The sequence below is a fragment of the Cavia porcellus genome, unplaced genomic scaffold (genome assembly GCF_034190915.1).
Source record: "Cavia porcellus strain 051 isolate PalLab524CR breed Dunkin Hartley unplaced genomic scaffold, mCavPor4.1 scaffold_5, whole genome shotgun sequence".
In the NCBI taxonomy this organism is placed as follows: domain Eukaryota; kingdom Metazoa; phylum Chordata; class Mammalia; order Rodentia; family Caviidae; genus Cavia; species Cavia porcellus.
In genome coordinates this window covers 59,772,713-59,794,797 of record NW_026947488.1, presented here as the reverse complement: position 1 = coordinate 59,794,797, position 22,085 = coordinate 59,772,713, and the positions used below count along the sequence as shown (strand labels likewise).

Genomic DNA, 22,085 nt, shown 5'->3' with positions numbered 1-22,085 from the left:
ATGCCTTAGTCCACAGGTTGGGGCTCGTGCAGGAGGCAGAGGGCTGACCATGTCAGCCAGAGGGGATCTTGGGGAAGCCATGGAGCCCCTGCCACAGGTGCTGCTCAGCTGGTTTCTGGAAGGACCTGAATGTGTGAAGCACGTGCTCCTGTTGAGAGCAAGGGTACGCTTGACGATGGCTAAAGGAACTGACTGGTAGAAAAGAGGGCCAGTCTTGTCTTTAGTATGCCATTTTAGGCTGAGAATCTGCAATACATATCCTGGATTACAAAAGGATTCAGAGTCGTAGGTACATCAAGCACAAGGCAGATCCAAGTGCTGACCTAGCAAAAGATCCCACTGCTTCCCAAAGCCAGTGTCACAGGAATTAGGACAGCCCTAGGGACAGGCAGCCACTCAAAGGAGTTGCCGTTCCAGAAAAGCTCTGGGAAGACTGATGCCCAAGGATACCTTAGCATATCTGCTCTTGATAGCCAAGAAGCAAAGTGAGTTTGGGTAAGATACCTGACTATTCCTTCTCTACCTTGCCCAGTCATGCTGGGTCCAGAGATACTGAGAGGCTTGCCAAGCGTTCTGAGAGCATGAACTCCACATCAGTGGTCTGTAATCACCTCTCTTCCCCCTCAAACCATGGAGGTTAGTGACAAGCACTCCTAAGCACTCCTGGAGCCAAGAAATGGGCTGCCTAGTGATCAGAGACTCAGTGTGGTCAGCACCCTGTTATTTATACCTAAAAACTACACTACACTAGTGGCTACAGCGTAAAGACCATCTGCCCTCTGCAGGGAGAGCCTTGGCTCTACAGTGCACCAGATTCAGGTAAAGCCCCAGTGCCAAGACCCCAAAGGCAGAAGCAACCACACCATGGAACCCATAGAGGGCCGCTTCTGCTGCCCTGAACATGACCAGAAATCATGAAGTGTGAGGTTTTACCATGCTGTGTACTAATGTGCCATGCATGATATTTTCTGAACATAAAGGTGATCTTTTTAGGTATAAAACTGCACCAGGGATTTTGTTTTTAGTAACAGATTATGATATAATTCATATATAAAATTCATCTATCTAGAGTATATAATTCAGGGCCCGGAATTTAGCTCAGTGACTTAAGCATCTGTCTGGCAAGTGTGAGGTCCTGAGTTCAATGCCCAGTACCAAAATAAATAAATAAAGTATACAATTCAATGAGTATTAATTTCATTATATTAGGAACTATGCAAGAATCACCACAATCAATTTTAGATTATTTCCATAACTTCAAAAATAGACCCTGCACCTTTTAATCCTCAGTTTCCAACCTTCAGCCCTTAGTATCTCCCAACTCATTTTATGTTGTCTTTTCTGGCCATTTTGTCTGAATGGAACTATACTATACATGCAGAGTGTGTGTGTGTGTGTGTGTGTGTGTGTGTGTGTGTGTCTTTCACCCTGCATGATATTTTCAAGGTTCATCCATATTCTGGCACCAGTATTTTAATTTTTAATCACAAATAATATTCCATTACTTGGATTTACCACTTGCTTATCCACCCGTCACTATGGAGATTTCAGTTTTTTCCACTGTGAAGACATTATGACTAACTCTGCTATAAACATTTGTGGAAATCGTGCTGTATTGACACATTTTTCATCTAGCACTGGTACTGCTGGGTGCTATAGTAACTCTGTAACTCTGTGTTTAAATTTTTGAGGAACTTCCAGGTGTGGTGGCATACGCCTGTAATCCCAGCACTCGGGAGACGGAGGCAGGAGGACCACTGCATGTTCGAGACCAGCCTGGGCTACAAACTGAGTTCAAGGCCTGCCTGAACTGCATAGTGAGACCTTGTTTCAAAAAGACCAAAAAAAAAAAAAAAAAATGTATCTCTATTTTGGGGGTATCTCACTGTGGTTTTAATCTGCATTTTTCTGATAACTGGTGGTGCTGAATATCGTTTTCTCACTTTATCACTTTATCAATATTTATATCTTTAGGGAAATGCCTATTCAGATTCTCTGTCCATTTTTAAATTGGGTTGTGTTTTGGGGGAGAGTTGTCCTTTTTACTAACAAAGAGCCTGAATATTGAATGACTCTTCAACTGCACTTTATTTAGTCTTTTTGAGACAGGGTCTCACTATGCAGTTCAGGCTGGCCTTGGGCTCACTTTGTAGCCCAGGCTGGTCTCAAACTTGCAACGATCCTCCTGCCTCAGTCTACCAAGTGCTGGGATTACAGGTGTGTGCCACCACACCTGGCTTCAACTGCACTTTAAACCACAACTCCAGTAGAGAAAGATTGGATACCAATTTTGTCTCCCCCTTTCAGGAAATATAAAAGCATTCTGGGAGAATTACAGTCCTTAATGTTATGGTTCTTTACCTCTTTTCTGACTCCCATAGTTTGCCAGGAGTTAGGTGTTTGAGAGGTCAGAATTTTTTAGCATTAAGTAAACATCATAGGAATAGTGTGCTATAGTATTTCAGTTCAGCAACATACTTTCACACTGTAGTAACTGATAGCTAGCTAGGCCAAGTAGTATTGTAAGTGCTTCATAAAAGTCCATTTTCACAAGAACTCTACCTATGAGGTAGGTACTACTTTTGCTTCTTTCATTTTATAGATGGTAAAGGGGGATTCAATTCTTACTTCAGATCCTTGCTAAGCCCCTTGCTAGGTCCTAATTCCCTCCTGCTTCTCTTCCTCACATTTCTATATTCTACCATTTGGACACCAAATCTTGAGAGGCTTTCTCTCTGCTATTCAACACTCCCCCATATTCCCAGAGGTCAGGAATTTCATGTTTTCTAGCTCACTGCCCTGAGTTATGTCCTCTATACTACTCAGTATCTGGAATTATTTGATTACTTGACTTAAACTTCTTGAGAGCAGGGACATGGCCTGTCTGTTTCCTGGGGGGTGGCATCCTCATCACTCAGCACAAGCCCAGCACTTGGGAGTGTTCAGATACCTGAAGGTGTTGGATAAATTCTCTTCCTCAGGTGAGCCATATACTGCTTCCCGAGTGTTGATTGTACCCTGATCTTTGGGTCTGCCTCCTTTTTCCACACCCTAATCTCTCCTTGCTAAAATATTATGTTCACTTTGTCAGGCTTGGTAAAACTTTGCCATACCTCCTGACTAAAGCCAGGGAGTTTCTTCGTGGCTATCACAGCACTGGGATATGTGTGGGTGTGCCTCTGGAAGTACTGGCCACTTGATACTGTCCCCTTTGATTTCTGACTCGGGAGACATTTCCCACCTATACTTTTAGTCAGCATGCTGCCCAATACAAAGTGGATGAATGAAAGCCACTACCATTTTGAGCTTCATTGTGCTTATATGCAAAATGGAATATCTAATGGGCTTGAAATAGATGTCTTTACCTAAGTGGACTAGTCTAAGGGTTTTTTTTGTTTGTTTGTTTGTTTGTTTTTTCTGATTTTCAGCTTTTAAGTTTTAGCTTAAAATCTATAGGCTACAGTCCCTGCTTCTCAAATTTCCATGCCATACCTTAGGAGGAACAATGACAGACTGTGGAACAATGGAAACACTTAAAGAATCAAGAGACACTATGTATTTCCTTGAATACAATGCTATTTAAAGTAGGAGTAGTTGTCCGGATTTGTTAGAATGTTTTTATCTCAAAACTTTTATTTAGGAAAAAAAAAAGATTTGCTAGATACTAAAATGTGTGAAAACCAAGTTTTGAGTTAGTTTTCCTTACACATTTTACAATCCCAGTTATCAGGGTACCAAAATGAGTTGAAAAATTAAAGGATTTAAAATCTTTTGGTGTTTGTACATAATGGTTTATTGGGTGAGTTCTCTCTTTCCTAGATGCTTTGGGAGTTTTATTTCTGAGGGTAAAATCACCATAGAGGGCATATTTACCATTACACTTTTATGGTTTGTTATGTTATATAACCATAAATCTAGTTCATATGGTTAAAGGTGGCAAATTAATGGCTACCATAGTTTACCATTTTGTAGGTTGTTTGATGCTATTGTTATTACTGATTGTACTACTTTAACTAAGATGACATAATTGTTCTAATCAGTTGTTTTTCCTGGTATGCCAAGACTAAGACTGCCTGAAGGTCATAAATGATGCTATAATGTCATAAACAATACTACAGGCCAGTGACAAAGAACCATAGGTTAGGCCAAAAAGGCAGCAACTTTTCATTACCAATAAGTTGAAGAGGCAGGATTTTCCAGCTACTCCTGGAAGATACCTGGAGAAGTAGTCATCTCTTAAGGGGTCTAAATACTAGCAATAAAGGTACTCACCATAAGAAATTTACAACCATCAACACAGGAAGTATCCTGAAACACACACACAGAAAATGCCACAACAAGACACAATTCCAGATAAAGGCAAACCCAGAGGGCACAGAGGTGGAACAATTCAAAAGCTGCCAACGTGGACTTTCTGAAGTGGTAATAGCAGTAGTAAAACAGATGCATGAGGCTCTAAAAAATATCAAATCAAAAATAAGTTCTCAGATGGTGATCATAATGAAGGACATGGTTAGTGAATCTAGAGCAGACACAGATTTGAAAAAATGAGAGAGAGGAGCTTAGGAAAATGATTGAAACCGTGAAATCCCAATATGTAAAAGAAGTGGAATACAAGAAACAGATTCAAATACATCCCGGACATTAAAAATTCCATTAACAGTATAAGCAAGAGAATGAACCAATGTGAGGTCAGAATATCAGATGTAGAAGACAGAATTGGGTTTAGTGATCATGAAAAGAAAAATAACTATGAAAAGCCAATAGCTGTAAGATAATTCAAAGAGTAACATAAAATTGATCACAGCCAATGAAAAAGCAGGAGACAGTGCAAATGACATGAAAAAAAAAAAAACCTGTTCACAGAAATAACGACAGAAAATTTCCCAAGCATAGAAAAAGAATTTAACATATAGATAAATGAGGCCGACAGAACTCCATTAGCCATGATCTCACACACACACACACAAAAATCTATACCAAGGGATATAATATTCAGTATTCCAGAAATTCAACACAAGAATATCAAAAGCTGTTAGAGAAAAGAAACAAGTTAACTATGAAGAAAATCCCATCAGAATCACAGAGGACTTCTCAACGGAAACCTCAAGTCAAGGAAAGTTGGAAGTGAGATATTTAATAAATACCCTAAAATAAAACAAGTTCTAGCCCAGACTGTGTACCCTGCAAGGCTATCTTTCAAAATTGATGAGGAAATAAGATACTTCCATGACAAGTAATACCTAAAGAAATTCACAATGAGCAAACCAGCACTCCAAAATGTTCTGAAGGACATTCTAGAAAGAGATAATGAGGAATACAACTCTATGTACTACAACAGAATGAATTCACAAGCAAGGTATTATGGTTTGTATCTGGATATCCCCCCCCCCAAAGCCTCATGTAGCCATGGGAGAAGACTTCTAGAATTAGACTTCTAGAATTCGTGATTAATGGTCCAACAGGATTGTGGGTGTGGCCTACATACAATATAAATGACAGAAAGAAGTCTTCTCTCTACACTCTCTTTTTGTTCTTGTTGCTTTTGCTGCCTTTGGCCATCATGAACTGTGCTATGCCACCCTGACTTGGAGCCAGCTGATTATGAACTGAAAGCTCCACAAACTGTGAGCTAAATAAACCTTTCTTTCCTTGATTTTGGATATTGTGTCTCAGCAATAAGAAAAAGATAACCAAGACACAAGGTAAGTAAACGGGGAAAAAAACAACAACAGGAAAATAACATGATAGAGATAAGCCAGTCAATACGTATCAATTATAAACCATCAGTGTAAATGGCCTCAATTCACCAATCAAAAAAAAAAAAAAAAAACCAGAATGGCAAAGGTAGGGGCATCACAGTTCCTAATTTGAAATTATACTACAAAGCTACTATGATAAAAACAGCATAGTACTGGCAAAAAAAAAAAAAAAAATCTAAGGATCAATGGAACAGATTGGAACATGTAGAAACAACTTTAAACATGGGGGCCAAACACATTCACTGGAAGAAAGACAGGCTCTTTAATAAATAGTGCTGCAAAAACTAGCTTTCCATATGCTGAAGATTCACACTAGAACTGTACCTTTCCCTATGAATTAAATTAAAATAAAAATGAGTCAAAGACCTAAATATTAGAACAGAAATACTAAATCTGTTGAACAGGAAAAGCAGAACTCATGAAGACATGGGTGTATGCAAAGACATTATGAACAAAACCCAGATCATACAAGAAGTATCACAAAGAATCAACAACTGGGATCTTGTCATGGTTACTTTTCTCTCATTGTTGAGACAAAATATCTAATGCCCAAAGTGAAGCAAGGAAATGTTTATTTACCTTACAGTGTTTTCAAGGCTTCTGTCCACATTCAGCTGGCTCTCAAGCAGGGTAGCATGGCTGGGGGCAGCCATTCATGGTAGCCACAAGCAGCAAGAGCCAACAGGGTAAGAGAGGGAAAGCATGCCTTCATCCCACCCTTACACTGTATGCCAGCTCTGCCCCTGGATGTGTGCAACACTCACATCCAGCGTTAGACAATGAACCAATCACAAACACTAGATTCAGTTGTATCCATGATTGAATGAGGCCAGGTGTGGGGTGGGGGTGTGGCATTCGAACACAACCATAAAGATCTATTAAAATACTTTTGCACAGCAAAGAAATCGCCAACAGAGTTAAGAGATAATCCATGGTGTGGGGGGAAAAAAAAAACTGCCAGCTGTTCCTCAAAGGACTACTATCTAAAATATACACAGAACTCAAAAAATTTAGACTCCCCAAATTTAAAGATCCAAACCAAAAATGGGCATCTTAAGTGAATAGGTACTTCTCACATGAAAAATTAGAAAGAGCAAATACGTATGTGCATCACTGGTCATTGAAGAGATACAAATTTAAAAAACATTGAGATCCCATTTCACTTCAGAAAGAATGACTATTAGCAACAGATCAACCAATAACAAATGTTAGAGAGGATGCGGGCAAAAGGAACCCTCTACACTGTTGGAGTGTAGACTGGTGAAACTACTGTAGAAAGCCCTCAAAAAACTAAAAGTAGAGGTTCCTTTTGACCCATTCACATTCTTAGTATCTTTCTTAAAGATTAAAAGGATCATATCACAACAATACATGCGCACCCATGTTTGTAGCAGCACAATTTGTAATAGCTGTATCTTGGAGACAACTCAAATACCCATCAACCAGTGAATGGATAAAGTTGTGGGAGTTTTTATACAATGGAGCACTTACTCTGCAATCTGCAAGGATAAACATGAGACATTTCTAGGTAAATCAGTGCACCTTTAGGCCATACTCTTCATGAAATAAATTGGACACACATTTAAATACTGCATGATTTCTCTAGTGTGAGACACCAAAAGTGCAAATAAGGATCAAAATGTATAATAAATATTGGGAAATGGGAAGGGGAACAAGGAATGGGGGAGGTGGAAGAGACAGAAAAAGAGCATAGAAGAAAAAAAATGGAAACAAAACTTCTGTAAATAAATAAGAGGGGTTGAAGGGAGGGAAATGGGAAAAGCAGCAGCAGCAAATGTACTATGTACAGGGACAAATTCCCTACAACTAGTGTTATCATCATGTAGATCTAAAATGTACCAGTAAAATTAAAAACAAAAAAAGAAATGGGCTTCCCAGCCAGCAACAGCTTGCTCAAAGTGGGTGTATGTCACATGGCAAGCCTAAGAAGAACATGCCAACCACTGGTGTGGTGAAAGGATTCCAGGTGAAAAGCAAGTGAGAGACTAGAACCTACTAAAGTTTGCTACACTGAAGAAAGGAGTTGGTGCAGGTGAGGCGAGTTATGGAAGTAGTTCCAGCTTACTGAGGGCCAGTGGGTTATAGTAAATAATTTGGACTGGATCTAGAGATAGGAGTAAGGAAGAAATTATAAGGGTACATCCTAAGAACTGGCAAACAGGGGACTATATCCTGAGGTAAAATCTTAAGTCAAATGCTTTCTTTGGAAGAGGTTAAATATACAATGCTTATCAGACATCTGAGTGAAGGTCTTTCATAAGCAGTGTGGTAGCTAAAAGACCCGTTCTACAGAATTGTGGATTTAGGGGTCACTGGCCTATAAATGGTAGTTAACAATTTGATAACAGAATGGAAAATTCTAAAGAGTATACTGACTCAGAAAACCCTAGACCACTGTCAGAGAGGAAGGAAGGCCCATGAAGCAGTGAGATGGAGTAGCCAAGAAGGTAGAAGAAAATGAGGAACACCAGGTCACAGAAGCCAACTGAGAATGGAGGAGAGGCTCAGGTTGAACTGATGCTTCAAGACTGACTAAGTCACAGGTGAATGATAGCAAGACAGCAGGTTCCTGGGGGGTGAGAGGGAAGAGGTTGCAGATGGTTAGGAAGCAAATGGGAGGAGAAGAACTGGAAATAGTCACTACAGATAGCTCTTTCCAGAAATGTATGCATGAAAGGGAACCAGTACATGGAATACTAGATAGAAAGGCATACAGTATTTAAAAAAGGAAAGAAAGAAAGAAAGAAAGAAAGAAAGAAAGAAAGAAGAAATATCTATGTGCTGATATGAAAAAGCATGAGGGGAAAATGTCAGAAACATGGTTTGAGCTGGCAAGTATAATGTAGCTCGCCTTCTCATCCCTAAGGGCACATTCTAAGCTGGATCAAGCTCCTATGAGCCTCAAATACTATACCCTTCAGGGTTCCAAGCCTAGCCTCTTGCTTTTCTACCTCTTCACAACATCCTTGGCTGTTCTTAACCGCTCCCATGGTTTCAATGCCTCCTGTGTTTAACATCCAGACCCTCATCTCCTTCAGATGCTGAGTATTCTCACTGAGTGTCCAGTGGGTTCCACACACCAAAGCCAGTCCCTGAACCTGTACCAGCTTCTCTTCTACTTGAGACTGGACAAGAAGTCTTCATCATGGCCCCTTTCATACTCTTGCAACCTGGGTTTAGTACATTGGTGGCAAAACCAGTGCACTGATCCAGATCTGATGTTTTTTTTTTTTTTTTAATCGGTGCCAGGGGCCAAACTCACAACTGCCTGCTTGCAAGGCAGGTGCTTATGCCGCTGAGCTAAATCCCCAGGCCCAGTGATCCAGATCAGTGTGACCCTAGAACCCACACTTCAACTACACACTTCCCTAAAGGGTAATTCCCATAGTTACTTATTTGCAAAATATTCCATACAGTCTTTATTTTAGTAAGTACATAGCCATTCACATGTATGTCAGTAAGAGAAAGCATTACTTTATGATAATAAATACTCATATAGGAAAAAGTCTGTGAAGAGGTTTATTCTCACAAGTTACTGCTAGAAGTCCTTCAAACAAACAGTACAGTGAAAATGTGTAAGTACTAATTTTTGAGATTTCTCCACACGTTTTAGTATGCATTATCTTTATAATTTTATGTTTGTGTTTTAACAGCTGCTCCTTCAGATGACAGTAACTCTTTGGTGTTTCTTTTCCAGGTTGAGATTTTATAAGCGCTACATTGGGGCTGTGAATTGTCTCACTGTCTTTTCACTCTCCCTTTTTAGTTCTTCAATATGGGCATCCAGGCGCTCTAGAATATGATGAGACCTCAGTTCCTCCTCTTCCAGAAACCTGGTAGCTATCGAACCCAGGGGAGGTATGGGCGAGCAGTACTAGGAGAGAGACAAATTATGCCATGTGTAAGTAAACAGAAACTGATGTAAACCACTCATGATGTTTTCTAACTAGTAATATTAAAAGGTAATTCCCCCCAAAGACATATTTTGTTTTTATCTTAATGACAAGAATGAAAGAAAAAAAATTGAATAAATTCCATAAAAAATAAAGATGTATTTCTCTTTCTGACTTGTATCAATGTAAAGTATGAAATAAGTAGAAAAAAGTGTTAACTATTGGTCTGAAGCTATCTCAGTTTGGACTTATATGCCATTCTATTGTATAGAAGAGAGTACAATTAATGTATAGCGTTTTAAATTTGTTTTAAAACCTGAATGTTACTTTCATTTCTAAACAGTGAAAATCTACCAATAAATGATGCCAACTAAAATCAGCCTCCTGACACTCTAAGTCCATAATCCTTTATTTGAAACTCTTGGTTCCAGTGATGTTTCAGAATTCACACTTCAGAGATAACTTAGGAAGTGTGCTATACGTAGGCCATCTCATTTGAGTAGTTAAGTTCTACAGTTACGCTGAACACTAAATTAGTGAACAGACTCACCACCCCACAGGAAACACATACAACAGACGTGCATATCCACATGCACTCCTCACACAGACTATAACCCCAAATCTTAGAAACAACACAGCCTGAGAGATTCCATAATCTGTTTTACAACACAGAAATAAAGATTCAAAAGTGCTACATGGACCTCTTAAAGCCCCAATGATCCAGTCCCAACCCCAGTGATCCAGATCAGTGTGACCCTAGAACCCACACTTCAACTATACACTTCCCTAAAGGGTAATTCCCATAGTTACTTATTTGCAAAATATTCCATACAGTCTTTATTTTAAGTACACAGCCATTCACATGTATGTCAGGTGCTAGAGTTGTGATCCAAACACCACCTGACTAGCTCATATCTGACCCATCCACCACTGTCATCCTCTGGCCATCTCTCTATGAACAGGATAAGAAGTAGATGCCACTTTGCAGGACCTCAGCTGGAAATGTCCACGTTGGTGACTCCATTTTTTGCTGCCATGTGTGTGTTCACATGAGTATGGAAGTGCCATGATAAAATTTAGGGTACAGGCACCTTTCCAATTACACAATCCCCAGATAATGAGAATCTGCTGCATTAATTTGGTAGAACCTGAGGTTACAGCCCATAAACAAATACACTGGCGTTTCTGAGCAAAATGGATAGATACTCTCGTCCAGAAATGAAAACCACATCAATTCAAGTCAGGAAAGATTTTAATATCAAAAAATTTTTGTTAAGAACTTGAGAGAAAAGTTTTCAGGGTTTTCTGGATTTTGGAATTACATGTAAATTAAATGCGAACTTTAAAACTAAAAAAAAAACTTTTCCTTAGACTAGTTGGCACATTAAAAAGTAAAAAATTCTGAACTTTCACCAGTATAGTACATGACCATGGCTGGTGACAGAGCCAACATGGTGTGGCTCCCAAAACCATGTCACAGACATCTTCAAAGCACTGCTTCACTCACACCCACTCAACTCCACCTGTCCATCAACTCAATACAGAATTAGCCCTCTCTGAAAGACATGAGAAGGGAGCTTTTAAGTTTATTTAGGGTTAAAAACAAATGAGTATCTATAATGTGTTATACTTGGGAACCAGGATATATTCTAGAAAGTAATCTTAGCTAAATGTGTCCTTATAAGCAAAACTACGAGAATAATGAAGGGCATTTATGATAGAGAACCAGTAAGAAAAAAATAATAAAAACATTCTTTTTGCCCGTAAAATATGAACTAAGCCTAGAGAGTGTTCAAGTCAGTAGAGCATCAAGACTTTTAATCAGTGGGTCCAGGGTCCAAGCATCTGTTTAGGCACTTAGTTTTCATAACCACTATAGAAATCAGTACAGAAATTCCTCAAAAACCTAAAAACAGAAATTTCATTTACCCAAGTATTCCCCTTTTATACCTTCCTGAAAGAATTAAAGACATACGATTACAGTAACATATGCACACTCATGTTCATAGCAGCACAATTCATAACAACTAAGTCTTGGAAGCCATTTATACACCCTTCAGTAAACCAATGGATAAGGAAAATGTGGGATTCAGATAGAATGGAGGACTATTCAGCAATACAGAAGGACAAATTTGAGTCCCTTGTAACAAAATGGATGTACCCTGAAATCATAATGCTATAAAAAAATAAACACAGAAGGTTAAATATCTCATTATTTCTATTTTATGAAAAACCCAACACATAAATAATTTAAAGAGAAAAATAAGACAGATTAAAAGAAACAGGGAGGTAGATCTTTGGAAGATGGACTGGGGATCTAGGGACAGAGGGAGGAGAGGGGGAGGAAAGGGGAAGTAAAAAGGGGTAAGATGTGTTATGTACCTGTACCAAGTGTCCGCAATGTGTGTATTCATTATCACAAACATGTACTAATAAAAAATACAAAACTAATAAGCTACAAAGATCAGAACATTTCCATACCAAAGATATAAACTCTTCTTGGTCATTCATACCATCCGACATAGTGTCAGAAAAATTGGCATCATGTATGTCTAGCAGTGAAGGCAAAGAGTGAGTTTGACCCAGAAAGTTAGAAGGCAAAGAGATGGTGGAGCTGCAAGAGCTGAGGTGAGAACTCAGGGGGCTGCAGACCCTGGACATGGGCCGGGTGCTATCTGGCGCTCGTCCTCTCGGAGAGTGAAGGCCTGGAGAGTGAAGGCCTGTTGTGTAGTGCTCAGTCTTTATCCCATCATGTCTGTGCTGGCCATGGGTTGGCCTGAATAGCGGGTTAGAAAACAAAACAAATGAAAAATTGCAGTAACTTATCTCTTTCCAACAGAAACCTAAGATGTTACTTAACATACACAGTGAGGTTAAATTGTAAGGCTTTATAATACAAAGTGGAAACCCTACTCAGACCAGGTGATCTTTTACTTGTGCAGATCCCAGATATCCAATCCCCACTACCAGGCCTTTATCCTCACACATTCACACCACACCAGTGGGACAAATAAACTACCAGAGTGATCAGGAGTGGCTGGTGCTAGGACGGGGGAGCTCCATGTACATGAGCAGATAAAAGCAGGGGGAGGGTGACAGTAAGGCTTTGTCAGGAAGACACAGAAGCCATATACTACGAACTGAGGCCGGGTAGCTCTTTTAATGAGTGCTATGGTACTAGCCTGTAATTAATTAACCAAAAGTGCAAGGGAGGGTTTTTCAAAATAAAAACCAGGTTTTCAATCAAATACTGTATTGCCTAATACAGGACTGGGACAACTGCTGAGGAGGTGGGAGGTAGTACGAAAGGGCACAGTGGAATAAAGGTGTTGCTGGTACCTGCACACAGAGTGCAGACTGCCTCACCACTTTTAAATCTGATTGTAGTTTTACTTGTATACAACATACTTCAGAACTAAACAGAGCCCTTTGAAGATGATTTCATTTTCCTAAGTCCTAACGTATTACTTAAAAAGTAAGATTTATATTGCAAAAGTACATATTGAAAAGAAACTTTCAAGAAACTTTACTTAAACTCTGTATTCTTCAATTCAGTTGTTCTGCTGAGTGTAGGTTTAAAGACACTGTCTTTTTTTTCGCACGTCTGTGTAGCAATTTCCAGCTGAGCTTTGGTATCCATTAAATCTTTCTGTAGTTGCTGATTTTCAGACAATAATTTATTTAATGTCCCAATATAATTCTCCTGAAGCTCTGCTAGTGAAATTTCTTTTGCCTAATAAGGAAGAATGCTATAGTCACTTAATTTATACAACAATACTTGTAATTTGTGGTTATTTCCAGCTGAAAAATTCAATTTGTTTCAGTTGTAACTAATCAATTTATGGCTTTACTGTAATTGGAAAAAGTGAGGATTTTTGTCTTTAGTCCTCTTAAAACTAATAGAGACAAAAGACTCTGTTTCTCAAGAATAAATGGGAAGGTCAGGAAAGGTGGTATAGAACTGTAATCCCAAAGCTCAGGACACTGAGGCAGGAGGACTGCATGAGTTAGAGGCCAGCCTGAACTGCACAGTAACACTCTGTCTTTTAAAAAAAAAAAAAAAAAGGAAATGGGAGTGGGAAGTAAGAGGTGCAACAGGCTTTTTGGTGTGCCAGAAACATTCCAGTAGCTGGAAAAGTAGATCCAGGATGGATGAAATGTGCAAGAATCAGAAGCTAGGGAGAGAAAACTGCAGCCACAGTTCTTCTGCAAGGAAAAGGTGGATAGCCCCAAACACCTAACATAAAAAAGCAAGAGATCTACTTAAGGGAAGAAATTTAATTCTAGAAAATAATTCTGGTCTAAAAAAAAGAATTCTGTCTGACAGGGACAACTTTTAAATAAATTCTCTCAATTAAACACGTTTATAAAATGTTGGCATCTACTTTTGTATCTAAAATGAACACAATAAAGCAAGGGTCAAGTTTATAGTGAGATTTACCAACTGTTCTTAGCTCTGTGATCATTAATTTTATTTCTCTTTAATTCTAGGTGTTTCTTGGTAATACAGGGCCTTTTGCCTAATAAACATATTTTAATCAGCAAACTTATGGTGATCTTGAGAGTCTAGTGTTTAGCCTGGTCTTTTCAAGAGTGATCTGACAAACAAAACTAACAGAAACAAATTTTAAACTGTCTCTGTTCTGCTGGTGATAGTGAGTTATAAAATCTTTCAAAAAGTTGTCAATGCCAGTAAAATCTTAGAACATCTGCTGGATATAACAGCTAAACTGAAAATAACTTTCAGTTTTTAAAATGCAAGTAATCTATTAGCACTATTTTCATTAAAGTAATTAAAATAGGTGTTTTTAACCCAAATATTCATTTGTAAAAATAATTGTCTTCCCAGGCAGTAAAATGTAAAAGGGGACTTTCTCATGATTACTTCCAAAAATACGTTCAAAATGTTCACATTGCATGTAACTTTGAAACCAGAGAAAGCTTAAACTGCTGACAGGATTTTCACCAGCCTGTTAGATGTCAGATATCATTAAAAATACTTTATTTTAAAAAGATAATACTTGCCTTTTCCAGGTATCTGTCAAAATTTTTCAATTATTGCTTTATTAACAATAATTACAGGCAAGTGAATATGAGAGATAACATAAAAACTGAGGGAATGGGCCTGTTCAAACAAAGAACCGTATTAAGAGAGGGCGCTTTCAGAGAAGTTTGCTGAATAGAATCTCTAGCCATAATCTGGTTTAGTTTCCCTGTGAGGTCTCAACTCTTAAATGTGAACAGTAATCACTGAATGAAATAAATCTCTTAAATATTACCAAATCCCAAGTCCTCTGAGTATTCCTTAAGTGAAAATCAAACCTTGGATAATCATTTGCTATCCATCCACCCCATGCCCAGACCTTTATCTATCTACCCATACACCCATGTATCTCTTTCTCTACCCATCTGCCCACTTACACATCTCCCTTACCCCTTAAAAATATTTAACTATTATTTCCTCTCCTATTTTTCCCATCTTGGTGGGCTTGTGCTTTTAAAAACAACCTTAGGGGTCAGGGATATAGCTCAGCAGCATGGTGCTTGCCTGGGAAGTACAAAGTCCTAAATTCAATTCCTGATACCAAAAACTAAACTAAAATAAAATTAATCTTTTCATTAAAGTATTGATTGGAGGGATTTGGGGAGGAAGCAAGATTAGGTAAATGTTCTCATCTGCTATCTTAAATGACAGCATACTATTTCATAGTACAGACAGACACAAACTAGTCATTTAAACAAACACCTAGTTTATCTCCAAACTTTGACTATGCCACACAACACTACCATGACCATTTCTGTGCATTAGCTCCTACAGGAAAATTCTCTGGAAAGGCAAACTGATAGGAACACTGAAGGACAATTCAGCAATGACTCAAAATCAGAAATGCAGGGGTTTAAAGGCTATAAATATTTAGAAAGTTGGTATCTATTGATAAATTGTTCTCCTAAAAGGCCGTATTAATGTATTTTCTCATTAACAGTATGTAAGAGAGTCAGTTTCCCTCCATCTTTGCTAATAGTGGCTAATAATTTTTTTCTTCTTTTATTTTTTAATTTTGGTACCAGGGATCAAACTCACGAGCTTGCGCTTAGCAGGCAGGAGCTTACTCTGCTGAGCTAAATCCCAGCTATCTAATAATCTGTAAAAATCACCATCAAACTAACTCCCAAGAGTACTTTTTGTCCTTAATTATTAGGGAAGTTTAATAGCTTTCCTTGTTCACTTGATATTTATAGTAATTCTATGAATTCTCTATTTTGCCCCTTTTTCTACTGAATTATCTTTCTCTTATTACCACTGTAGGAAAATCCTATATATTGATATTTTATATTAACCTTTTATCTGTTTACTGATTATTTCTCCCTGTCTATTGATCTTTTTTTATATGGCCTTTTGCCAACCAAAAGTTTTACATTTTTATGGTGTAAAATCCTTTATGGCTTCATGATACTTATAGAATCTGCCTATCTGAACGTTTATTACAATAGTTCCCCATTTTTCTACTTGATATAGAGTATTCTTCTAGCCTTTTACATTTTCTTCTTTCTCAGTCTCCGTGAGTGTAAGACTAAAACTATTTGGGAGCAAATATGAAGCAATATGTAATTACACATCTTTTTGGAGACATCCTACTCTCTGAAAGCACAGAAAAAAAGAATTTCTACAATCTCTGGATTCTTGACCAACATCAAGAAAAATGAGTCAGGATACACATATCATTCTAAAACTGGTAAGAGTTTTATAACAAAACGGTCAGAGTGTAATACTGCTTATACTTCATTCTTAGCTGTCATATTCTCTCTTGTTTTGTGACTTATTTGCATTTTTATCCTCTACTAAATTATTCTAATGTCTTAAAGCAAGAATCCTTTTATTCATCCTTGTGTACATTATAGTGCCAACTAAAATGTTCTGACATAAAAGGCTCCAAAATACTTGATTTGAAATGTAAACGAAACTAAATTATTTAAAAGATATACTTTATAGTGAAGAGATATTGGAATGAAATTATAATACAGCAATAATAAAACCAGTATATAACATTTTTTGCATGCTTACTAAGTAAGCTTACTAAGCTAAATTCTTTATATTTTCCTAAGTACCGTACAGCACTGTACATTTTATCGTGAAAATAACATTAAAATCTTGCTATTGATGGAATAGAAAAACATATTTTGCTTACTTCCACCCTCGTTTTGATTTTATTTTACTTGAGAAAATTTTTGCTGGACATAGTGGTACATGCCTGTGATCCCAGCACTCAGGAGGCAAGGCAGAAGGATCACCATGATTTCAAAGCCTGCCTAGGCTATCTAGTGAGTTCAAGGCCAGCCTGAAGTACATACATAGCAAGTGAGAGACAGAGAGAAAGAGAGAGAGACTTTCTGCAGGTTTACTCCATTCCATCTTCATCTTTATAATATCAATACGTACAACATGATTTTTAAAGGCTTTCTGAATAGAACAACTTAAGTTTCTATATATGTACCTCATGTAAACCAAATTCCAATTTCACCACTGTTTCAGAAAGACGACGATTTTCTAATTTGAGTGATTCCAACTGATTCAAAATTTCCTGAGAAAGAAAACGCAAACACAAATAAATACATATAATAAATAAAGTGCATCTTATAAAATTTTGCCACAATAACTTCCACTAGGCTGTTACTTTCTTCATTCATACACACACACACACACGACAGAGTCATCTCACTTCCTCACCAAGCCTCACTAGACTACTTGCTAACTGGTGAGCCCTCAGACCAAAATAGGTGCCTAATGAAAATTTGCTGAACTAAACGTTACAGAAATTCTATCTTTACTAAATTCCATTTTTGAAAGAGGCGTCAAATAGTTTTTGTTTAAGGCTTTACCTTATGCTCCACTGCTTTTTCTTCTGCCTTTTTCATTTCTGCTTTGAGTTGCTTTTCCATGTCTGAGGAAGAACATTTGGCAGAAGCAATGGTGATATCTCGTTGATGTAACTCCCGAGTCAGTTGGGCAATTTCCATCTTCATACCTTCTAATGCAGAGCTGTAAGTCTGGTCAGCTTGTAAAATCTGCTCTTTCAACTTTAAAGAGGCAGATAGGAGAATATCAAAGAAGAAGTACTGACATAGAAAATAAGGGCTGGGGACTTAACTCAGCAGTACAAGCACCTGCCTGGCAAGCACAAGGTTGTGAGTTCAATCCCCGATACCAACAAAAAAAAAAAGTTTAGGATACATAGAAAAATATATTAATAGTTAATAAAATAAAGCTTCATTGTTTGATCATTTTTATCCCTACATCTTGTAATCTGAACAAACTACTTCTAAGATAACAATACGTAATATATTAACCAGTGTTAATCAGTATCATTTCTATCTTTTATTTTTAAAATAAAATTAAAGTCATGTTCTTTCAAAAATAATGTTTATCTTACCTAAAGACAAAATTTTTCCTAGATTAAATATGCAGAAAACTAGCAATTTAGCAAGTTACACATCTATGTTGAAGGTTATACCCACAATCATTTATTAGCTCTCAAAAGAGAAGAGGTGAGCTGAAGGTCAGTTTCAAAGGCACACATATTAGAGTGCAGCACCTGCCCCCCTCCTTCTACTTAGCTGCAAATCTAAAGATTTCACATGTGTGTTTTCTGGCCCGAGAATACAATAAACAATAAATAGACAAGAGGAAAGGGCTGGGCTGTAGACACTTGCCTGCACACATGAAGGCCTAGGTTAAGTCCGCTGCACCACAAAAGAGAGGACAAGTCAAGGCAGGAGAGAAAGGGAAAGTGAAGGGGAAGGAAGGGAAAAGAAAGACAAGAGAAAGAATGTGTAACCTCAAAGTAAAAGAGAAACAATTTCAAAGAAGTAATACAAAAATACAGGTAACAGATACAACAGCTAGGGCTTGCTAAAGTAGCAGTAAATAATTCTGCATAGCTCAACAGGCACTGAGGACACTGACCACATCACAATGCAGAAGAAAGTTTACTTTTATATCCATGTTTAGCCTCTAAGAAAAAAGTAAATGACAGTTCGTATCTTTCTGTAACAAAAAAAAAATTATAAGTGGCTTGGAATACTTTTCACTAAGACCTGTTTAAAATAAACTTCATAGTTCAAAGTAGGCAGACTTCAATTATCTTGAAAATAATTACATGGTATTCCTGAGGACACTACAAAAGCAGGCACCTTCCCTAAGCACAGTCCATGTGCATTCCCATACCTGAAAATCAAGTGTTCTCTAAACTACATTTTTCTCTTAGGAAAATGATCCCTGTGGTTTCCCAACCTGTACCTCAGTCCGGAAATACACCTGACTATGTGATCCCCCACGTGTAGATTTTTACCTTCTTAATCTCTGCTCTGTACTCATTGTTATGCCCTTCCATCTTCTTCAATTCTTCATATTTTTCCATTAGCTCTTGGCTCAGCTGTTTACATGTTGCACTCACAGATTCTAAGCTGTGTTGACAAAAATATAATTACACATTTAAAATAAAAATCCTGAAACTCACAAATTGGATCATCTAATTTACCTTCTTGATGTCCACGCTATACCCTACTAACATCTTAAACACCATTTCACATTCTGAATTAAAATTCATTTCCAACCTCCATATCATGAGAGAGGAGGTTAGATTTAAATCTAACTCAAACCTTTAGCAATACTTCCCATTTTTGTGTTTACATATATATATATATATATATATATATATATATATATATATATTTCCTTCTGCTTAAAATTAAACTGGTTACAAAATCCTAAAGATAACAGCAACATAGATCATTTTTACTTATTAGCTGTACTAGAGAAAAATTATCATAGAGCTGCCATCATAATCTTTTTTTTTTTTTTTTTTTTTTTTACCAGTACCAGGGATTGAACTCACAACCGCCTGCTCACAAGGCAGGTGCTTATGCCGCTGAGCTAAATCCCCAGCCCCTGCCATCATAATCTTAGTCTTCACTGTATCTGATAATGCAATTCTATTCAATAACAGAATAACCTTTAAAGAGTTTCCACTTATCATCCTTGCTCAAGAATCAATCTCTCATCAGACATAAGAACCACAAAGGCACCAAAGCTCTCTTGCCTCACAGCCCATTACTACTAAGATGATCATTGTGCTCCTGAGTTGACAGTCTATACTGTCTTCCATGTGCTATTTGCTACGCCTGACTTCTTGTCTCTTCAGGTATCACCACCTTGACCACAAAGCACCTCTCTCTCCTCCTACCTTGCACTAATGGTCAATACCCTTTCAAGACCTGATCACTGGAATCAGATCAAAATTTAACCTGACAAAATCACCCAGATCTCACTTTCCTAATCATCTTAAATGCAATGTACTTTTAGTTCTTATAGCTAAAATGTAAAAAATGGTTTTAAAAGTGCTAGTTTAAATTCCTCTCAACTCCCTTACTATGTATATTTTCTCTCTCAAAGTATAAGTTCTATGATTAAATTTCTATGATTCTATGATGATTAAAATTTTATTTTATTTCTTTTATTTCTTATTGCCCCCCAAACTTACTAGTTGCAACCCCTCAACCCCTCAACCATGAGTCTAAGCTCATGGCTTTAGACTATTCCATAAATGCTTCACCTGGATTGTTAGAGAAACAATCCATATAACAAACTTATCACATAAGCTAGCTCTCAAAAAATATCATCTTTGCAATATAATAGCATCAAACCACTGTTTAAATTACCCCACTTCCTTAGAGAATATTTTGTTTAAAGAAAATAAAAGAAACAAAACAGTTTAAAACAATTCCTTAATTAAAAAAAATTCCTTTTTCTACTTTTTTGAAAGAAAAATATTTAAGCTACTGTTTTATTACTGAACACTGATTTTTAAATCCATTTATTCCAATTTTACCTAGTTTTAAAAATCCTAGAATGTTCATTTATCTAGTACTTAGTATATGACTACAATGTGCCAAACACTGAGGATGAGAGAGAAAAAAAACCATACCATCTTTTCATAACTATAGATGATAAAACCAAAGCCTAAAGAGGCTCAGGTGTCCCAGGTAATGCTGAAGATCAGCAAGTAGTCAAAGGCTTCAGAGCCTCACGACAGAACAGTAAAACAGATTAATATCTGAGGATCCCTGAAGAACCAATCAACAAAAAATCTATAAATTATAAATTTTAGTTCTAATATCAAATACAGTAAGCTTTATTTTATTCAGTCTAAAGTATTAATATATACCTCAATAATTGTAACAAGGAATACACTAAGTATTTCAAGTATTCACAAACTGTGTGGCATGTGTGCATAATAAGCAAAAATTCTTAGAATATACTTAGTGATTTCCAGAAACAGAAATAAAGGTTAAAAACAACAACAAAGTATTATTTAAAGATAACCTAGCCAGGCACACACCTGTAAACTCAGTACTCTGGGAAGCTGAAGCAGGAAGATTGTAAGTCTGAGCTCAGCCTGTGCAACTCAGTGATTTAGTGAGACCATGTTTCAAAATAAAAAATAAAGAAGGGTTGGAGATACAGTTCAGTGCAAAACCTACTGGGTTCAATTCCCCAGTATTAACCCTCGAAAAAGATAACCTAAAAACGAGTAAAAGGAATTGGGTGTGATGGTACACTCTTGTAGGCCCAGATATGCAGGAAAATGCAGTGGGAGGATCACTTAATCACACAACTTTGAGACCCACTTGAGCAACATGACAAGACTTGTTCAAAAACAGAAAGTGTAAATGGTAACTTTTTATTGTTCTCTGTTTACCTGAAAGCTAACAGTCTGTGTACTTTTCATCTTTTATATACAAAAAATTAGTGCACAAGTGATCGAGATTAATATATATGAAACAAAATGTCAAACTCTTCCCAATCAAAAAGTTCAGAAGACAATCAGAAGAATTTTGTAAATATGACAATGGTAGGAGCTAGCTGGATTACTGTACAGCACGGGTCAGGATTCAATTAATATCCAAGGGAATCTCAACAACACTGCAGAACAGAAAGAGCAGGGCATGTCAATTGAGATCTTCCCAAGAACAGTGCCAGGAAGGTGGCAGAAGGAAGCCAAAATGAAGGTGTTTTAAACAGAAAAAAGGTCAGGGTGGTAACGCATACCTGTAACCCCAGCATTCAGGAGGCTGAGGCAAGAGGATCGCCTTGAGTTCAAGGCTAGCCTCTACTACATAACAAGACCTTATCTCAAAAAAAAAAAAAAAAAAAAAGAGAGAGAAAGAGACAGAAAAAGTGAGGGAGACAAGTGAATACAGACAACTCTTTTAAAGAATTTGACCTGGGAGGAAAGTAGAGAAATGTACAAGTAACTTGATGGGGATTTAGGATTAAAGAAGAGTTAATTTTTTTCCACAATAGGAGACATTAGAGCATACTTTATAACAGTGGAAATGATTCAGCAGAGAG

The 22,085-nt window shown here is 37.4% G+C and overlaps 1 protein-coding gene across 16 annotated transcripts in view; it reads right to left on the bottom strand.

The window, feature by feature from the left end:
• Positions 1-9,288: 9,288 nt before the first annotated feature.
• The window catches only part of Cep63 (centrosomal protein 63), a 60,240-nt gene continuing 47,443 nt past the window's right edge, over positions 9,289-22,085 (bottom strand). For 10 of the 16 annotated variants that reach the window (XM_013159915.3, XM_063249032.1, XM_063249031.1 and 7 more), the window contains 6 exons: positions 19,024-19,138; positions 17,555-17,752; positions 17,170-17,256; positions 13,207-13,409; positions 12,158-12,452; positions 9,289-9,657 (listed from right to left, as the gene is read on the bottom strand). In XM_013159915.3, the coding sequence (XP_013015369.2) occupies positions 9,499-9,657; positions 12,158-12,452; positions 13,207-13,409; positions 17,170-17,256; positions 17,555-17,752; positions 19,024-19,138 (1,057 nt within the window). In that variant the 3' untranslated portion in view covers positions 9,289-9,498. Of the gene's footprint in view, positions 9,658-12,157; positions 12,453-13,206; positions 13,410-17,169; positions 17,257-17,554; positions 17,753-19,023; positions 19,139-22,085 lie in introns of those variants that run through there. The other 6 variants (XM_005006696.3, XM_063249034.1, XM_063249035.1 and 3 more) reach the window with 4 other exon arrangements.